The sequence below is a fragment of the Cetorhinus maximus genome, chromosome 3 (assembly GCF_964194155.1).
Source record: "Cetorhinus maximus chromosome 3, sCetMax3.hap1.1, whole genome shotgun sequence".
NCBI classification, from domain to species: Eukaryota; Metazoa; Chordata; class Chondrichthyes; order Lamniformes; family Cetorhinidae; genus Cetorhinus; species Cetorhinus maximus.
The window spans coordinates 204382937-204399051 of record NC_135881.1 but is presented as its reverse complement, the minus strand read 5'-3'; the positions used below and the strand labels follow the sequence as shown (position 1 = coordinate 204399051).

At 42.7% G+C, this 16115-nt stretch overlaps 1 protein-coding gene across 1 annotated transcript in view; it reads left to right on the top strand.

Annotated features, from left to right (window-relative positions):
• LOC144679215 (cadherin-6-like) overlaps positions 1-16115 on the top strand; it is a 163449-nt gene that overhangs the window by 5564 nt on the left and 141770 nt on the right. The window contains exon 2 of the mRNA XM_078539653.1: positions 6739-7137. Within this exon, the coding sequence (XP_078395779.1) occupies positions 6907-7137 (231 nt within the window). The 5' untranslated portion in view covers positions 6739-6906. The remainder of the gene's footprint in view (positions 1-6738; positions 7138-16115) is intronic.

Sequence of the window (16115 nt, the reverse complement as noted above, 5' to 3'; positions counted from 1 at the left end):
CAAGATGAAGAACAATGGGAAGAGGATCGAGTGGAGCATAAATGCCTACATCGATTGGTTAGACTGACTGGTCAGATTCCATAAAATAAAAGCAAAATTCTGTGGTTGCTGGAAATCTGAAATGAAAGCAGAGAAAACTGGAAAAACTCAGCAGGTCTGACAGCATCTGTGGAGAGAGAAACAGAGTTAGTGCTTCGAGTCCAAATGACTCTTCTGATTCCATAATGTGCATTCTATGTAATTCTGTTTAAATCTACTTTGAAACATTTCAACATAAGGCACTACATAAACACATTATTTGTGATTTAAAGGTGGCAGGAACACAAGTCACAAACTCCAAACAATATCAGCTTTACTCCTGGACTCCTGCTTGGATTGCTGCCAACATTTTCATAACATAGTTGTCAATCAGAAAGAAAACTCTCACTGTGTTCAGGGTCAAAACGAGGCAAACTAAGTCACATGTTGCCCACCTGAGCAGAGGCTGTAAGAGATTAGAGTGGTGAGCTGAGAGAGAAGTCATATCAAGTAAGGTTTATTGACAACAGAGCTGGCTGAATAGGTGTGATGATGAACAATGCAACAGCAGCTGACCTTAGCTAACTGCACGCGGAGCTGATCAGGGCAGACAGATGCTAACCATCTCAAGCTCCATCTCCTACATCAGGTATCGGAGCTCATGTTGCGTGTACGCAGGGATTATGATACTCCTGCTAAAATTGTGTTTTAATTATGCTGGCGCAAACGAGAATGGAACTAAAGAAGGAAAGAAGACGATAGTATCCTCACACTAATATACCAGGAATATGAAGAAGAGAATCGAAAAAAAGAACTGATGACCTACCATTAAGCCTAGCTCCCACCCCACACACCCTCCCCCTTTACTTGAATATAGGATCGAATCTCATGCAAGTCACACATTACTACAGGCAAAAAAAAAACACTTCAAAAGGCATATGTGGCACTTCTAGACCCTTACAACAAGTTAAGCTGATGAAACAGCTGTGAACAGCCCATGGAGGTAAGCCCTAAAGGACGAGAATGGAACCACACCACTCGCATAAAGAACCTGGGCTTGCTGCCCTAGCTGATTTCTTTTTCAATTAAGATGGTAAGGCTTTTGTTTAAATAATTAATTTTACTTGCATTCAGGTATATAATAGACAATTAAATGCCTATTATTGGCCCAGAGTTTGTAAAGAGGTGGCTGTCCAAGTCATAAAGCCAGACTGTTATCAGAAATGACATATTGGTTGCTTTTATCTACTACCGTTGTTGTCCTTCTCAGCTGCAGCTCAATTATTTACGGAGAGAAACACTCGTAATAAAAATAAACATGAAATGCCCAGAAGTCTTTTAAACACAGATTCAAATGGTCTTTAGCAGTAGGCGCCAGCAACTCACCAGACTTATCAAAATGAGGAGCGAGGACTAACATTGATCAGTCCTCGAGTTTACCCGTTCAGTTGAAGGGATTTGTTCCCTGTGACTAGTTTATATAGACCTGGCAACGCTAATGGATTTTAACCTCAGTACCACCTGGAGAGATGAGTGGGGGAAAAGAGGGAGCCAACCTAGCTCCAATAACAATAGATAAAGCACAAAAAAAAATCCACAATAATGGCACCATTTTTTTTATAAGTGCCTCATTGATCTCAAGACCAAAGTTGTTGCTGCTCAACTGAAGTATCATTTTTCTTGGGGATACTCTTCTCTTCTCAGTTACCGTGAATGTATCTAAGACGTAATGCCAGGAGAATACCAGACTTCCCCCTTTCTATGTAGTAAGACTAACACTGAAACAAAATATACTCCCCTATCGCCATACACAGGCAATTCAGACATCTTTTTTATTCTCTTATGATAAAGTGCATGAGGCATCCAATTTGTCTCCTTTCTCCAATTCTTTGAGTTTCAGTTCCATTTCAGTTTTGGACACTGCTGGACCGTGATGCTTTGTGATCAGAGAGGAAGCAAGTTAAAAGTAATGCTTCACCAGGTCTTCCACAGCCTACATAACTAACCTTATTCTCTTATATCCCTGCCTTGCTTTCCCCTGACAAAGTCCAATCTGCCTTAACCTGTCCCCAGTTGACATTAACTCATCCTATACTGCCTCAGACTCCTCAGGTGTTGGCCGTGGCTCAGTTGCTAGCACCAGTGCCTCTGGGTCAGTAAGTTGTGGGTTTGAGAGGCCTGAATGTCTAGGCTTACACTCCAGCCATGAAGGAGTGCTGCTGTTGGAAGTGCACCTATTGGATGCATTGTTAAACTGAGGCCCTGTCAACCCCTCTCAGTGTTGAAGTAAAAGATCCTATGACACTATTTTGAAGACAGTCAGGCAGGGGAGTTATCCCCAGTGTTCTAGTCAATATTTATCTCTCAACCAACATCACAAAATACAGATTATACGGGTATTATATTACACTTTATGGGACCTTGCTGTGTGCTAATTGGCTGCTGTGTTTCCTACATTATAACAGTGACTACGCTTCATAGACAATAGTGTGTACAATCTTTTCTCATAACTTAACCTTTGGAGTCCAGGTATCATTTTGGTAAATCTACACTGGACCCTCCAAGGCCAATATATTGTTCTGAATGTGTGGTGGCTAGATCTGCTCCATAGTATTCACAACCAACTTACCCAGAGGCACTATTGCTACCAACTGAGCCCAAATGTGCTCTGACCAAGGGTTTGAATAACTGAAACAGACTTCTACCTCCCTGTATTCTGTTCCATTACCTTTTTCAATTATTTTCTGTACCTGCTCACATCTTTTTAATGATCAGTCTACCTGGACCCACAAATCTCTTTGGGGCGCCACTGTTTCTAGCTTTTCACTATTTAGCATGTATGCTACTCTATCTGGGAGGGCTTGTGGTGTAGTGGTAGTACCTGAATCTCTGAGTTAGAAGTTCCAGGTTCAAGTCCCACTTCAGGACTTGATGGCTACATAAGGTGGATTCATAACATGGCCAAGCAGGTTGATTATCAGCCAGTTAAATCCTTCAAATATTCCTGATGTGCGGTAAGAGCGGGGGAGTTTCCTGGTCAGCCATACTGCTGAAGACAACAGCAAACCACTGCAATACTTTGCCAAGCATAATCAGGGACAAATTCAATAGAATGGTCGTTCGGTAGTGCAGAACTTGAGTCTTGTTGAAAGAAGAGACATGTCAAAGCTTTTTGTGTTGTACTTGTCAGGGCACTTCACAAGAATACCAATATAAGGGAAAGCAACAATTTATACTGTATGTGAAGAGAGTGCTGCTCTCTTTTTTGGATTTTGATCGCTAGAGGCTTGCCATGGAGAATGTACCAGTGATGGCGATGGACAGTTAACTGTCAAGCAGCTCTACCAAACTGAGTCCACTTGCCAAACAATCAGCACTGTCTTCAGATATAGTATAAATTATTGTTTTCCCTTATATTGGTATTCTTGCAAAGTATCCTGATGATTGCAAGTCAAAAAACTTAGACATATCTCTTTTTTCAGCAAAATTCAATGGAAGTTCATGGCTGCCAATGCCCTCTTAAGGCATGGTACCAGAAGGAGGACTATTCTATCCTTTTAGGTTCAAAATGGATAGATTTACATTTGTCTATATTAAATCCATTTGCCACAGTTTTGCCCATTCACATAATCTCTCAATATCTCTTTGTAATTGGAACCTGCTTGCAATGCTGCCTATCTTTGTGTTGTGGACAAATGTGGGTATGTGGCTTCCCACCCCACCGCCTAGGTACTATATAATTAAAGAAACTGACCAATTTGAAAATCTACCAATGCTATTTCTACTAGCTTTGATGTCTGTTCAGAAACTGCACACACTCACAGCTTCTGCTTATCCCTCCCTCTGGAGGGATAACGGGATGTTGAGTATGTGTTAAAAAAGATTGGTTACTCATTTTAGTATTTACAATTCCAAGAAATCTATTAGAAAGTATGTAGCCTACCATCCTTTTCCAGAGATTGACTAAAATGGCTGTTTAAGGAATTTTTACACAAGTTTTCACTGTGACTGTAAGTTCCACTTAATGAATTACAGTTCCAATACAGATAGACAATACATGACAGAAAGTAATGAAACATGTCTTTTATTTCCATTACAGAGTTATGGCCTGTCTCACAAGTGGAAATTAAAATCGTATTTCATTGCCAGCTATACTTGTGTAATGCTATATAATGATGTTGTATTAATTTCTTCGTTTAATTTTAATGAATATAGCAAATGTTTTAAATACATTTACATGATTTTGCTTTCAGTTTCCATCTTGCTACCTTGTACAGAAAGATTGTTGCCAAGATATTTGTTGGTGCCATGCGTGTTTTATGGGCACAAACTGGGTACCAGAAATGGTGCGCAAGTGCAGATTGCGCTTCAGAAGTCGGCCACCTGCAGGGTTGCCAACTGTGATTAAATGTATTCCTAGAGGTTTTGTCACATGACTAGCCCTCACGCTCCAGCCATTCGTCAGTCAACATATCCATCCTTGTGATGCATTTGCCTTGCTATGCCAATTGGAAAGCAAAAAGACACATTACCCCAACGGATGATGCTTGACTGTCACCCAAACAGCCTTTTTTTATTCCCCATTTTCAATATTTTTTCTATCTGATAAAGAGAAACGTTCAAAGAAAATGACAAACAGAAACAATCTTTTTGAGTGTCCGAATGATTTTTCTCCAAGGTTGCACGCAGCAGTGTCCTGGAGATTGATCTTCAATTCCTGGAGACCCCAGGCCAATACTGGACAGCTGGCAACCCTGCTGCTTGCCACATTGGTAAGGATAGAAAATGAGAGGTCTAGGGGTCAAGCCTGAAACTGGTGTGATCACCATTACATTTGGAAACAGAGGGGCGAATGCCTTTTGGAGGGCCTCAATGCTAACTTGGTTTACCCTGTACCAGCTGGATTGCGTTCAGGAAAGTGTAGTCTGGATACAGCCTAACCAGTGGATCCTTAATAGAACCGCTGTAACCAATCATTAAGAAGCTAGGGTTTTTAAAACCATACTTACCTGAATATGGAACTTGAAGGTACAGATGTTCTCCTCCCAGCTGCTCTGTGGTGCCAAAGACTTGATGCCAGTTCTCATTTGGCATCCACCCAATCATTTGCACACCACCCCACCCCCACTTCACAACCTGACCCTCCCTCCCTGTCCCTCGTTTTTGCCTCTCCCAAACAATCCTTCACCCACCAATTGCTTCCCCCGCTCCTGATTGCCTCCCCCCACTACCAATCACTTCCAATCCTCTTGATGTCTCCCTGTCACTTTAACAGCCCCTCCTCCCCCTCCAAGGATGTACCTTGTCCTGTTTTTATATGATATAAAGGCACCAATTGCTCATAAGGGTTTGCACAAACACATTGTGCATTCATTTATTGAGACAGCACATGGGGATATTTATACATGGAGAGAAAGCTTGGAACATACCAGCAGTAAAGCTGTGTGCTCTACTTAAAAGCAGAAGTGAAACTAAACTGGATCGCATGACACACTTCCTTTCTAGTGATGTCATGCTGCAATCTCTTAAAGGCAGGTTACAGCAGGCCTGAGAGTGCACAGAAGCCAAAAAAAATTAAAATCCTCTTTTCCCTGCAACCCCAAAAGATGGCCAATGTTAGGCACACCTCAGGCTTACCTATTTAGGAGCTGTGATCATTCCCTGCACACTGCTCGCACTTCCCAGTTGGTATGAACTAATTTCTACATATCAAAATCCTGAAATTATCTCCTCCTGAAACTATTAACCTGTGTTCATGCTATGTCACCCTGAGCACTGCTCAAAATGGAATATCCTTGCTGCCGGCTGTAGAGAAAGACTGCTCTCACTGTTTCAATTCAATACCACAGCCAGTAAAACTCCTGTTACTGATGTGTCTAGGAACATGTAGGAACAGGAGGAGGCCATTTAGCCCCTTGTGCCTATTCCACCATTCACTGAGATCATGCCAGATCTGTGACCTAACTCCAGAAACCTCCTTATCCCTTAATATGTTGGGCTAACTAAAATCTATCAATCTCAGTTTTAAGCATCAGTTGCTGATTCTGGAAGAGAGTTCCAAACTTCTACCACCCTTTTCATGAAGAAGGGTTTCCTAATTTCACTTCTTAAAAGTCTGGCTCTAATTTCTTGACTATACCTCAAAGGCCGTCAACTCCCCAGCCAGTGAAAATAGTTCCTTCCAATCTAGCCTATCTTAATATCTTGAAATCATGGATGAAATCACCCCTTGATCTTCTATGTCCCATTAATGAACAAACCTCATATAATTTGACACTTTTCCTATAATTGCCAGTCAATCGCACATTTCACCTGATACTCTCTATGCTGGTATTATTTTCCTTAGTCAGACTTGGTACTGGTTTAACGTAACCTGGATTATTCATGCCGGACCTGGACTTTTACCATCACTACTGCATGGTGCATTGAAAAGTGACTATAAATTTCAGCTCCACAATAAAATAAGCACATTCTTGTGCAACGGAGCATATTTTCTCCAACTGGTTGAGAAAGAGGCTGCATGATGGGCATGTTGCTGGGTTCCACTCAAGTACAATAGTTGTGCAATGTTATCAGTGAAATCAGATTAGCAATTCAAATCAAGCATCGGCAGCAGGTGCTGCATTTTATATATTTACTGTTTAAATTTAAAAACACGGTCACATTTTGAAACATCATTCTGTTTATTTTCTCTCTCTCTCTCTTTCTCTCTTGTTTTAGAAATCCCCAGAAACTAAGAGCAAACGAGCTTGAAGATTGATTGAAGACCCTGTAGTTTACAAATGGAACAAAAAGGTTAGTCAAGGATACACTAGCGACTGACGGATAGCTGGAGTGCGGCCAACACAAACCCAGTTAGACTCTGCAGCCATCAGTTCCGAAATAAGAATGGCGATATCGAATTGCTGTGTGCTAATGTTGTTCTGGGTCTGCCTGCCGGAGCCCAGCCAGATGTCCCCGCTATCAGAAAGGACTGCTAAACAGCAACAGGATGGCGTATCAGCGAAGCCTTCAGGTGACAAGCTTTCTGTGTTGCACCGGTCCAAGCGTGGCTGGATGTGGAATCAGTTCTTTTTGCTGGAGGAATATACAGGGGCAGAGCCGCAGTACGTGGGGAAGGTAAGCATTGAGGGGTCTTCTTCTTCTTAGTGATGATTAAGAAAGGGTTGCAGTTGCTAGTTGTGAATGAGTGCTTATTGCATTCCTGTGACATGTCCCTGTTTGTTAATTTAATGCGGACATAAAAGACCTTTACTTCAAATGGGCTACGTCCACCCTAAAATTGTAAACAAATAAATCTCAATGCTTCCAGTGTTTCTTGGCTAATGTCACCATCAGTAATTGCTAGTCTTTCATCTTTAAAGTTACGACCCCTGTGTGACAACATGCAGTAACGCGGAGACCTATTCATCAAAGTTGGTAACGATCAAATCTAACTTTTTAGATTTGCGACAGAAAATGACTTGACAATAAATAATGTGCTGCCAAGAACCACATCATCAACATAATAGAGGTCACTTGCACTCCCCTTTAACACCTTTAACAGAATTCCGATTTATATTTTAATCAGCAGTTGCCTACTTTGATAATCTCCAGTCACTGCAGCAATTTGCAAATACAGGTCTTACATTAAACTGAATTTATTAACCCAGTCAAAATTACAGTCAATTGGCCATCTTTCCGACTGCTTCTGCAGTCCAGCTCTTTAGCCATGATTTCCATTACATCGATTGGCCTCACAGAGGTGCAGTTCCTCATGCACAATTCCAATGTAACTGTTTTGCAATTTCCCATGAAACAATGGATGGAATTGCTGAAGGCTTACCCAAAACATGAGTTAAAATATCCCAAAATTCAAGTCATAAAATTATAGTTTGGCTCATTCCCATGTTCTACCTTCTACTAAATTGAGACCATCCAAAACTTTGCTGCGTGTGGCTTATCTTGTTTAAAATATCAATTACCCCAGTGCTCAATGACCGACATTCGCAGAATCACAGAATCACACAGTGCAGAAGAGGCTCTTTGGCCCATCGAGTCTGCACCGACACCTGAGAAACACCTGACCTACCTACCTAATCCCATTTACCAGCACTTGGCCCATAGCCTTGAATGTTATGACGTGCCAAGTGCTCATCCAGGTACCTTTTAAAGGATGTGAGGCAATCTGCCTCCACCACCCTCCCAGGCAGCACATTCCAGACCGTCAGCACCCTCTGGATAAAAAAGCTTTTCCTCACATCTCCCCTAAACCTTCTGCCCCTCACCTTGAACTTGTGACCCCTCATGACTGACCCTTTAACTAAGGGGAACAGCTGCTCCCTATCCACCCTGTTCATGCCCCTCATAATCTTGTACACCTTTATCAGGTCACCCCTCAGTCTTCTCTGCTCCAACGAAAACAACCGAAGTCTATCCAAACTCTCTTTATAACTTAACTTTTTCATCCCAGGCAGCATCCTGGTGAATCTCCTCTGCACCCCTCCAGTGCAATCACATCCTTCCTATAATGTGGTGACCAGAACTGCACACAGTACTCCAGCTATGGTCTCACCAAAGTTCTATACAACTCCAACATGTCCTCCCTACTTTTGTAATCTATGCCTCAATTGATAAAGGCAAGTGTCCCATATGCCTTTTTCACCACCCCACTGACATGCCCCTCTGCCTTCAGAGATCTATGGACACACACGCCAAGGTCCCTTTGTTCCTCAGAACTTCCTAGTGTCATGCCTTTCATTAAATATTTCCTTGTCAAATTACTCCTTCCAAAATGTATCACCTCACACTTTTCAGGGTTAAATTCCATTTGCCCCTTATCTGCCCATTTGACCATCACATCTATATCTTCCTGTAGCCCAAGACACTCAACAACATTGTTAACTACCCGGCCAATCTTTGTGTCATCCGCAAACTTACTAATCCTGCCCCCCACAAAGTCATCTATGTTGTTTATATAAATGACAAATAATAGGGGACCGAGCACAGATCCCTGTGGTATGCCACTGGACACTAGCTTCCAGTCACTAAAGCATCCTTCTGTCATCACCCTCTGTCTCCTACAACTAAGCCAATTTTGAATCTACCTTATCAAATCACCCTGCATCCCATGTGCATTTGCCTTCTTTATAAGTCTCCCATGTGGGACCTTGTCAAAGGCTTTGCTGAAATCCACATAAACTACATCAACTGCACTACCCTCATCTACACACCTGATCACCTCCTCAAAAAATTCAATCAAATTTGTTAGGCATGACCTCCCTCTGACAAAGCCATGCTGACTATCCCTGATCAAACCTTGCCTCTCCAAGTGGAGATAGATTCTCTCCTTCAGAATTTTCTCCAATAGTTTCCCTACCACTGATGTGAGATTCACTGTCTGTAGTTCCCTGGCTTATCTCTACAACCCTTCTTAAATAGCGGAGCCGTATTAGCTGTTCTCCAGTCCTCTGGCACCTCCTCCATGGCCAGAGAGGAATTAAAAATTTGGATCAGAGCCCCTGTGATCTCCTCCCTTACCTCCCTCAGCAGCCTGGGACACAAATCATCTGGACCAGGAGATTTGTCCACTTTTAAGCCTGCCAACACCTCCAATACCTTGTCACTCCCTATATGAATTTGCTCAAGAACCTCGCAGTCTCTGTCCCCGAGTTCCATACCTTTATCCTCATTCTCTTGGGTGAAGATGAGTGTGAAGTATTTGTTCAACACTCTATCAATGTCCTCTGGCTCCACCCATAGATTGCCCCCTTGGTCCCTAATGGGCCTTACTCTTTCCCTGGTTATCCTCTTCCCATTGATATACTTGCAGAATATCTTGGGATTTTTCCTACTTTTACTGGCCAGAGTTTTCTCATATCCCCTCTTTGCTCTCCGAACTGCTTTCTTAAGCTCCACCTTGCACTCTCTGTACTCCACTAATGCCTACACTGATTTGCTTCCCTTGTACCTGCTAAAAGCCTTTCTTTTCCTTCTCAAGTATCCTGAATATCTCTGGTTATCCATGGTTCTCTAGGCTTGTTACTCCTTCCTATCACCCTAGAGGGAACACGTTGAGCCCGTAACCCCCAATTTCCTTTTTGAACAGCTCCCACTGCTCCTCTGTAGATTCCCCCACAATTAGCTGTTCCCAGTCTACCTTGGCCAGATCCTGCCTTATTTTACTAAAATCCACTCTCCCCCAATCCAAAACATTTTTTTTTGCAACTTGTCTATTTCTTTGCCCATAACAAGCTTAATTGGCTCCTGGTTGGGCAACATATTGATTTTAAATTCCTTATTCTTGTATTCAAATCACCCCTTGGCCTTGCCCCTCCCTATCTTCAGGCCAAGAGGGGCAGGAATTCCTTTCCAGGCCTGACAAAGAAAGTCACAATCTATCCTGCCCCACACTTTATATACATGTGCTGTCTCATGAGACCCTGGCCCCCTCTGCAAGTCACTCACCAGGACTAACCTTGGTGGCTGCCAACCAAACATTCACTGCTCTGCCCATCATCCCCTGACACTATCTTCCCAACCCCAGTCCCAGCTGCCGCTTTCCACCTGTTTCAAGCAGACATCTGTCCAGTGACATTGATCCAGACTGGAAACCATTTTCCAGATTTGAAAAGTCAGAGATATGTTTGCAAAGTGAGAGATAGCACCAATGAACCATATCCTGTTGTTCGGTGGTACAGAACTTGAGTATGGCTGAAAAAAGACACATTGTCAACCTTTTCGTCTTGCACTCATCAGGACAATTGCAAGAATACCAATGTCAGGGGAAGCAATCAAGTTTATACTGTATGAGAAGAGAGTGCTGATTGGCTGGCAAATGGACTCTGATTGGTAGGAGCATTTCAATGGAGAATGCACCAGTTAATGGTGACTGACAGTTAACTGCCAAGTACTATTTGAATTTAAACCAGGCAGCTTGACTCTGATTGGTCAAGGCATTGCCCTGAGGAATGAACCAGTGAATGGCTGACACTTATTTTGCTTCGCCGAAACAGTATAATGTTGTTGCTTCTCCTGACAGTGGCAATCTTGCGATTGTCGTGATGAATGCAAAATGAAAAGCTTTTGACCAAATGTCTTTTTTCAGCAATAAACAATATTTTTAATTAACATTATTAATTAAGTCTTTGTTAATTTTGGCTTAAGTCAAATACTTAAAAACATCTCCCCTTTATATGTTGTTACACATCACACAATTGAGGCTCAGGAGTTTAAACTATCCTTGCCCTGAAACAGCCCCAAACACATGGAGGGAGTGTATGTTTGTGTTGGGGTTGGGGTGGTGGGGAGGAGCTGGGGCAGTGCGGGTCACTTTGACTGCAGCCAACAGTGTAAAAGCGAACAGTGTTCTCAATTTTCATTTCCATTTGAAGTCAAACAGGAGAAATACATAATGGGTGGCTGATTCAATATTTCCCAGTTTACAATATCAGCCAAAACTCCTCCAATTAGATGGAATTGTGTGGAAAATACTGGAACCAGACCACCTCTAACCAAGGGTTCACGGGGTCAATTTGGGAGTTCACATCAAGCCCAGAATTATTTCAGATTTAGAAGATCCATATTCCTGGGACTGACTGGATTCATGGTTTTGATTTGCATTTCCTCAGACTATCTTATAGCCTTGTTGCTGAGCATTCTGGCTACAGAATGCAGTGAATTCCCAGTCAAACTCCTGTGCAATAAGTGGAGATTGTGTCACAGAATGAAAGATGGACAAGTTGCAAGCAAAGTTTGATGGTCTTATCAGGGGAATCAATATGATATTGTGCAGTTACCTTCTCAATCCGGTATTTATGCCACACACTTAATGATCAGACAAATGAATAGCGCCTAAATAATTTACAAATTCTATTTGAATGCTCTAAATGTGAAGGATGGTTTAATAGGCCCCTGGCAGCCATGCGTAAAAGGCTTTTACATTTCTACAGAAGTATGTGGGTGCCACTCTGGGAATGGCTTAAATGTCAAAGTATTTGAAATTAGTATGGTTGTTACGCATTTAGCGGTGATTCAAAGGCAACTCAGGATATCGATTAAGAGCAGTTTCTGCATTTCTCTATAAAATGCAGATGCTATTAATGGCAGTGTTGAAATCAATGCCAGGGGTTACAACATCCATATTTCACCATTACAGGGAAGGCAGCTTGAAATTGCACCACGCACTCCTGTGAAATTGCATGGCTTTGTAATGCTGCCAATGTTTGGAACCCACTATTTTCGAATGCTTTACCTTTCACAATGAAATGTGAAAGCATTGATTTTAAACTTCGGGCTTTATGGTGACTGTGCTGAGTTGGGATGAGCACAGTCAGCAAGTGTGTAAACAAGGAGCATAATGCATTGGAGCTCAAATGTGACACAGCAGAGAGATGCGGACTGTGGGAGGATTGAATACCCCTCTGGTCTCATTGGAGCAATTCTGCTGCAGCAGCAGCAGTGAAGGAACTAACGTGGAAAGAAAATAAGAGTCGAATGATAGAGATGGAAGATATCCTTGAGTTTCCTCGGAACACATTTGGGGATCACAGGAGGGATTTGATGTGCTACAATGGTAGCAAAGTTGGAAGGTTGTTGAGTCTGGAGTGTTTCATTAGTGGCAAAGGCTGAAGCAGGGGCAGTTTTGGGATGATGTTGGAAGTAAGTGGACTTACTGATGGAGAGGATTTGGGGTACTTAAGCTCAGAAAAGGGTTGAACAGGACACCAAAGTTGTGAACATTCAGATGTACCTCAGATGGTGGCCAGGGAGGGGGATGGAATTAGTTGTAAAGGGATGAATGGTGCTGGTTGTCTTGGAACAAACCAAAGATGTAGTGGAGTCCTGAACTTGGTGTGGGTCCTATGTTTTAATGTGCAAATACCCTGACAGCTGCTTCGACACCCGGATAAAGGACTCACCTTGTTTGCCCTTAAATATGACAGGCGTGCACTTCCAGTCAGAAATGTGTGCACCCTTCCTAACTGCTTATTATGGGGGCCTCAGAAAACTCCTTAGCATCGAAATGACTGCTGCCACTCACCCCAATTAAACCCCAAATGCGACCTGATGACGCTGGAGAACTTGGCAATTTCTAAAATTCAAAATGGACACTGTTATTATTAACACCCCACAGTGTGAATTCATGTTAGAATGTTTTGTCCAAGGCTGCCAAGTCGAACTTGAAATCAAAACTAACCTCAGTTTGGTCACCTGCCTGTAATCACAGGAATGCATTTGGCGTTTCCATTAAGAAAGGTTCTGCAACAGAAAAAAAAAAGTGAAATTCTCATGAAAGGGCTTAGATTATTCGGCATAAGGTTCAGGTCACAAGGGTTGTGAATAAAAGACACTCATAAAACAGGCACAAATTCATTTACCCCGACGTATGAACATACGAATTAGGTGCAGGATGAGGCCACTCGGCCCCTCGAGCCTGCTCCGTCAATTCAATAAGATCATGGCTGATCTGATTGTAACCTCAACTCCACGTTCCTGCCTACCCCCAATAACCTTTCACCCCCTTGTTAATCAAGGATCTACCCAGCTCTACCTTATATGAACATACGAATTAGGAGTAGGCATACAGAATAAAATTTCAAAATGACCACTAGGAATTTTGATTCAGATTTTCCTGCATTTCCGGTCTGAAAATAAAAGAAACACTTCACTTAACCCCAGCTCAGACCATCGGTTTATGCCTAAAGCGATGTCTTGACACGTCTTTGTGCGAGAGGAAAAGCAGTTATGGTGCAATACTGGCATCTCACACGTATGGCCTTGGGGTCTACAACGTACCGTCAAAGGATTTGACTGTATTCTGGTCGTGGAGCTATAATTCCTCCCCAGTCACCAAATTTTATACAAGGCACTAATCTTCTACTAAAATCTAAGGAGATTTGCCACTTGTGTTTACATAGGTACTTGTTCGACCCCATCAGTGCTGCTGAGCTGATGGACAGTTTTTTAGTGGTCGGAAAAGACAGACAGAGCTTGCATTTATATAGTGCCTTTCATGACCTCAGGGTGTCCTAAGGTGCTTTGCAACCAGTGCTTTTGAATTGTTGCAAACATGTTGCAATGTAGGAAACGTGGCAGCCAATTTGAGCACAGCAAGCTCCCACAAACAGCAAAATGATAGTGATCTGATTATTTGTGATGTTAATTGAGGGATAAGTGTCGGCCGTGACACCATTGCTCACCTTCAAAATAGTTGATCAGGTTTTTTTTAATCTCAGCCTTGAGAGACCAGGCGATCCTCAGTTTAATGTCATTTCTAAAAGACAACACCCCCAACACTGCAGCACTCCATTGGAAGTAGCAGCCTAGATTTTTTTGTGCTCAGGGCTCTGGAGTGGGATTTGAACCCACAGCTTCCTGATTCAGAGGCAAACACTGAGCCACAGCTGAGTAGGGACCGACGGCGCAATTTAGCCTCTGTCACAAGCCTCACGGGGAGAATCTGATGTTGCGATCGTACTCTGTGCCTTGTGTCAACTGCAGTTTTATTCTGCACTATGGTAGATGGAATGGAGCTCACAGCCATATTACTCCAGACCCTCAGCCCACTCTCTTAAACCTTTGCACAACTCAGAATATATTGACAAATGCTTATCCAGGTCCCACGCAGAACTCTGGCTCTTATTTCTGTCGAGCTTCCCGTCTTTCATTGAATTCCCTCAGCTTGATCATTGAATCCCCATGGTGAATGTTAAGTAGGTCTGGATTCTTAGGCAGAGGAGTTCTGTAGTGCTGCTGCATTTACGGATGACGTCTGGTAATGCGGGTGTTTGGGAGGATTGCCCATGATTGCTGCAGTGAATCTTGTTAACATTTTTTTTTAAAAAGCCTGTTCACATTGTGGAGTGTCGCCTCCCCTCAGTCGTGAACCTCTCTTTACGGTTCAGGGAGGAAAATCGAGGAACTGCTTGGAGCTGAGCAGTGCTGATGTTTTATTTACCATTGTGTACTATCATTAGTGGAAACATTTGCAAGAGGCGACTGTGCTGCTGCCGAATATCATTGCTCTTAAATAGTGTAACCAAACATGCACACTCGAGCAGGCTGTTGCTCATAACATTAGAAATAAGAGCTAGAGTAGACTATTTGGGCCTTCAATGCTGCTCCACCATTCAGTTAGATCACAGCTGATCTTCCACCTCAATCCTGCTTTTCTGCACTATCCCCGTTTTTAAAAATTTTATTAGAGCTCTAAAATCTATCGATGTCTGTCTTGAAGTTACTCAGTGGCGGAGGGTCCACAACCCGCTGGGGTAGAGAATTCCAAAGGTTCGCACCCCCTTTTTTAGTGAAGAAACTTCTCATCCTAATCCTAAATCACTGACCCCTTGTTCTGACACTGTAACCCCCAATAACTCCTAATTTTAGACTCCCCAGCCATCCTCGCTGCATCTACCCTGTCAAGTCATCTAATGTGGTTGTCAGTTCTGAAAAAATGGACTGGAAAATGTGAGCGCCAGAATTGCTGAGACGCCTCAAAGTAAAAGCGGTCATCCTGTGAGTGATTTTACCCTTTATTCCTCAGTAATAAATCTCCCCAGTCAAATCCAGTAGCATCACAATGCATTAACACAGCTCAAAGAAAACGGCTGACACGGTCCTGTCTACACGGATTGAGCTCAGGAAGGGTGAAACCTCGGTTTACATCGGCAACAAGTTGAAATGACCTGATCTGAAAACCTTCCAGATGAAATCCTTTCCCAGCAGTGCCACTCCTGCGGGATGAAACTTTAGTGAGAATACTGTTTGCAAGTGTAAAGTTCCGGGGGAGTAATGCTGACCTCGGCCGGTGGCATGGAATGGATCATAGTGAATGGGCCGCCTGGTTCACCTCTCCGAGCAGATACAACCTGAGCAGTTCATTCGCTAACACTTCAATTGTTCTAAACTATTGCGCATAGTCAATTAGTAAGAGAGAAAAAAAAATAACGGCTCGATTTGCTCACAATTTGAGACATTGTACACTATTTGTGACTTGAAAGTTTATTGCCTATCACCTTGCCCTCTGTTTTGGGGGAGGCATCAGCAGCATTCTCGACACTTGTTTAGTCAGTGATTTTGGGTGATCATGTTACCCACCGATTGGTATGTTTTCCCAA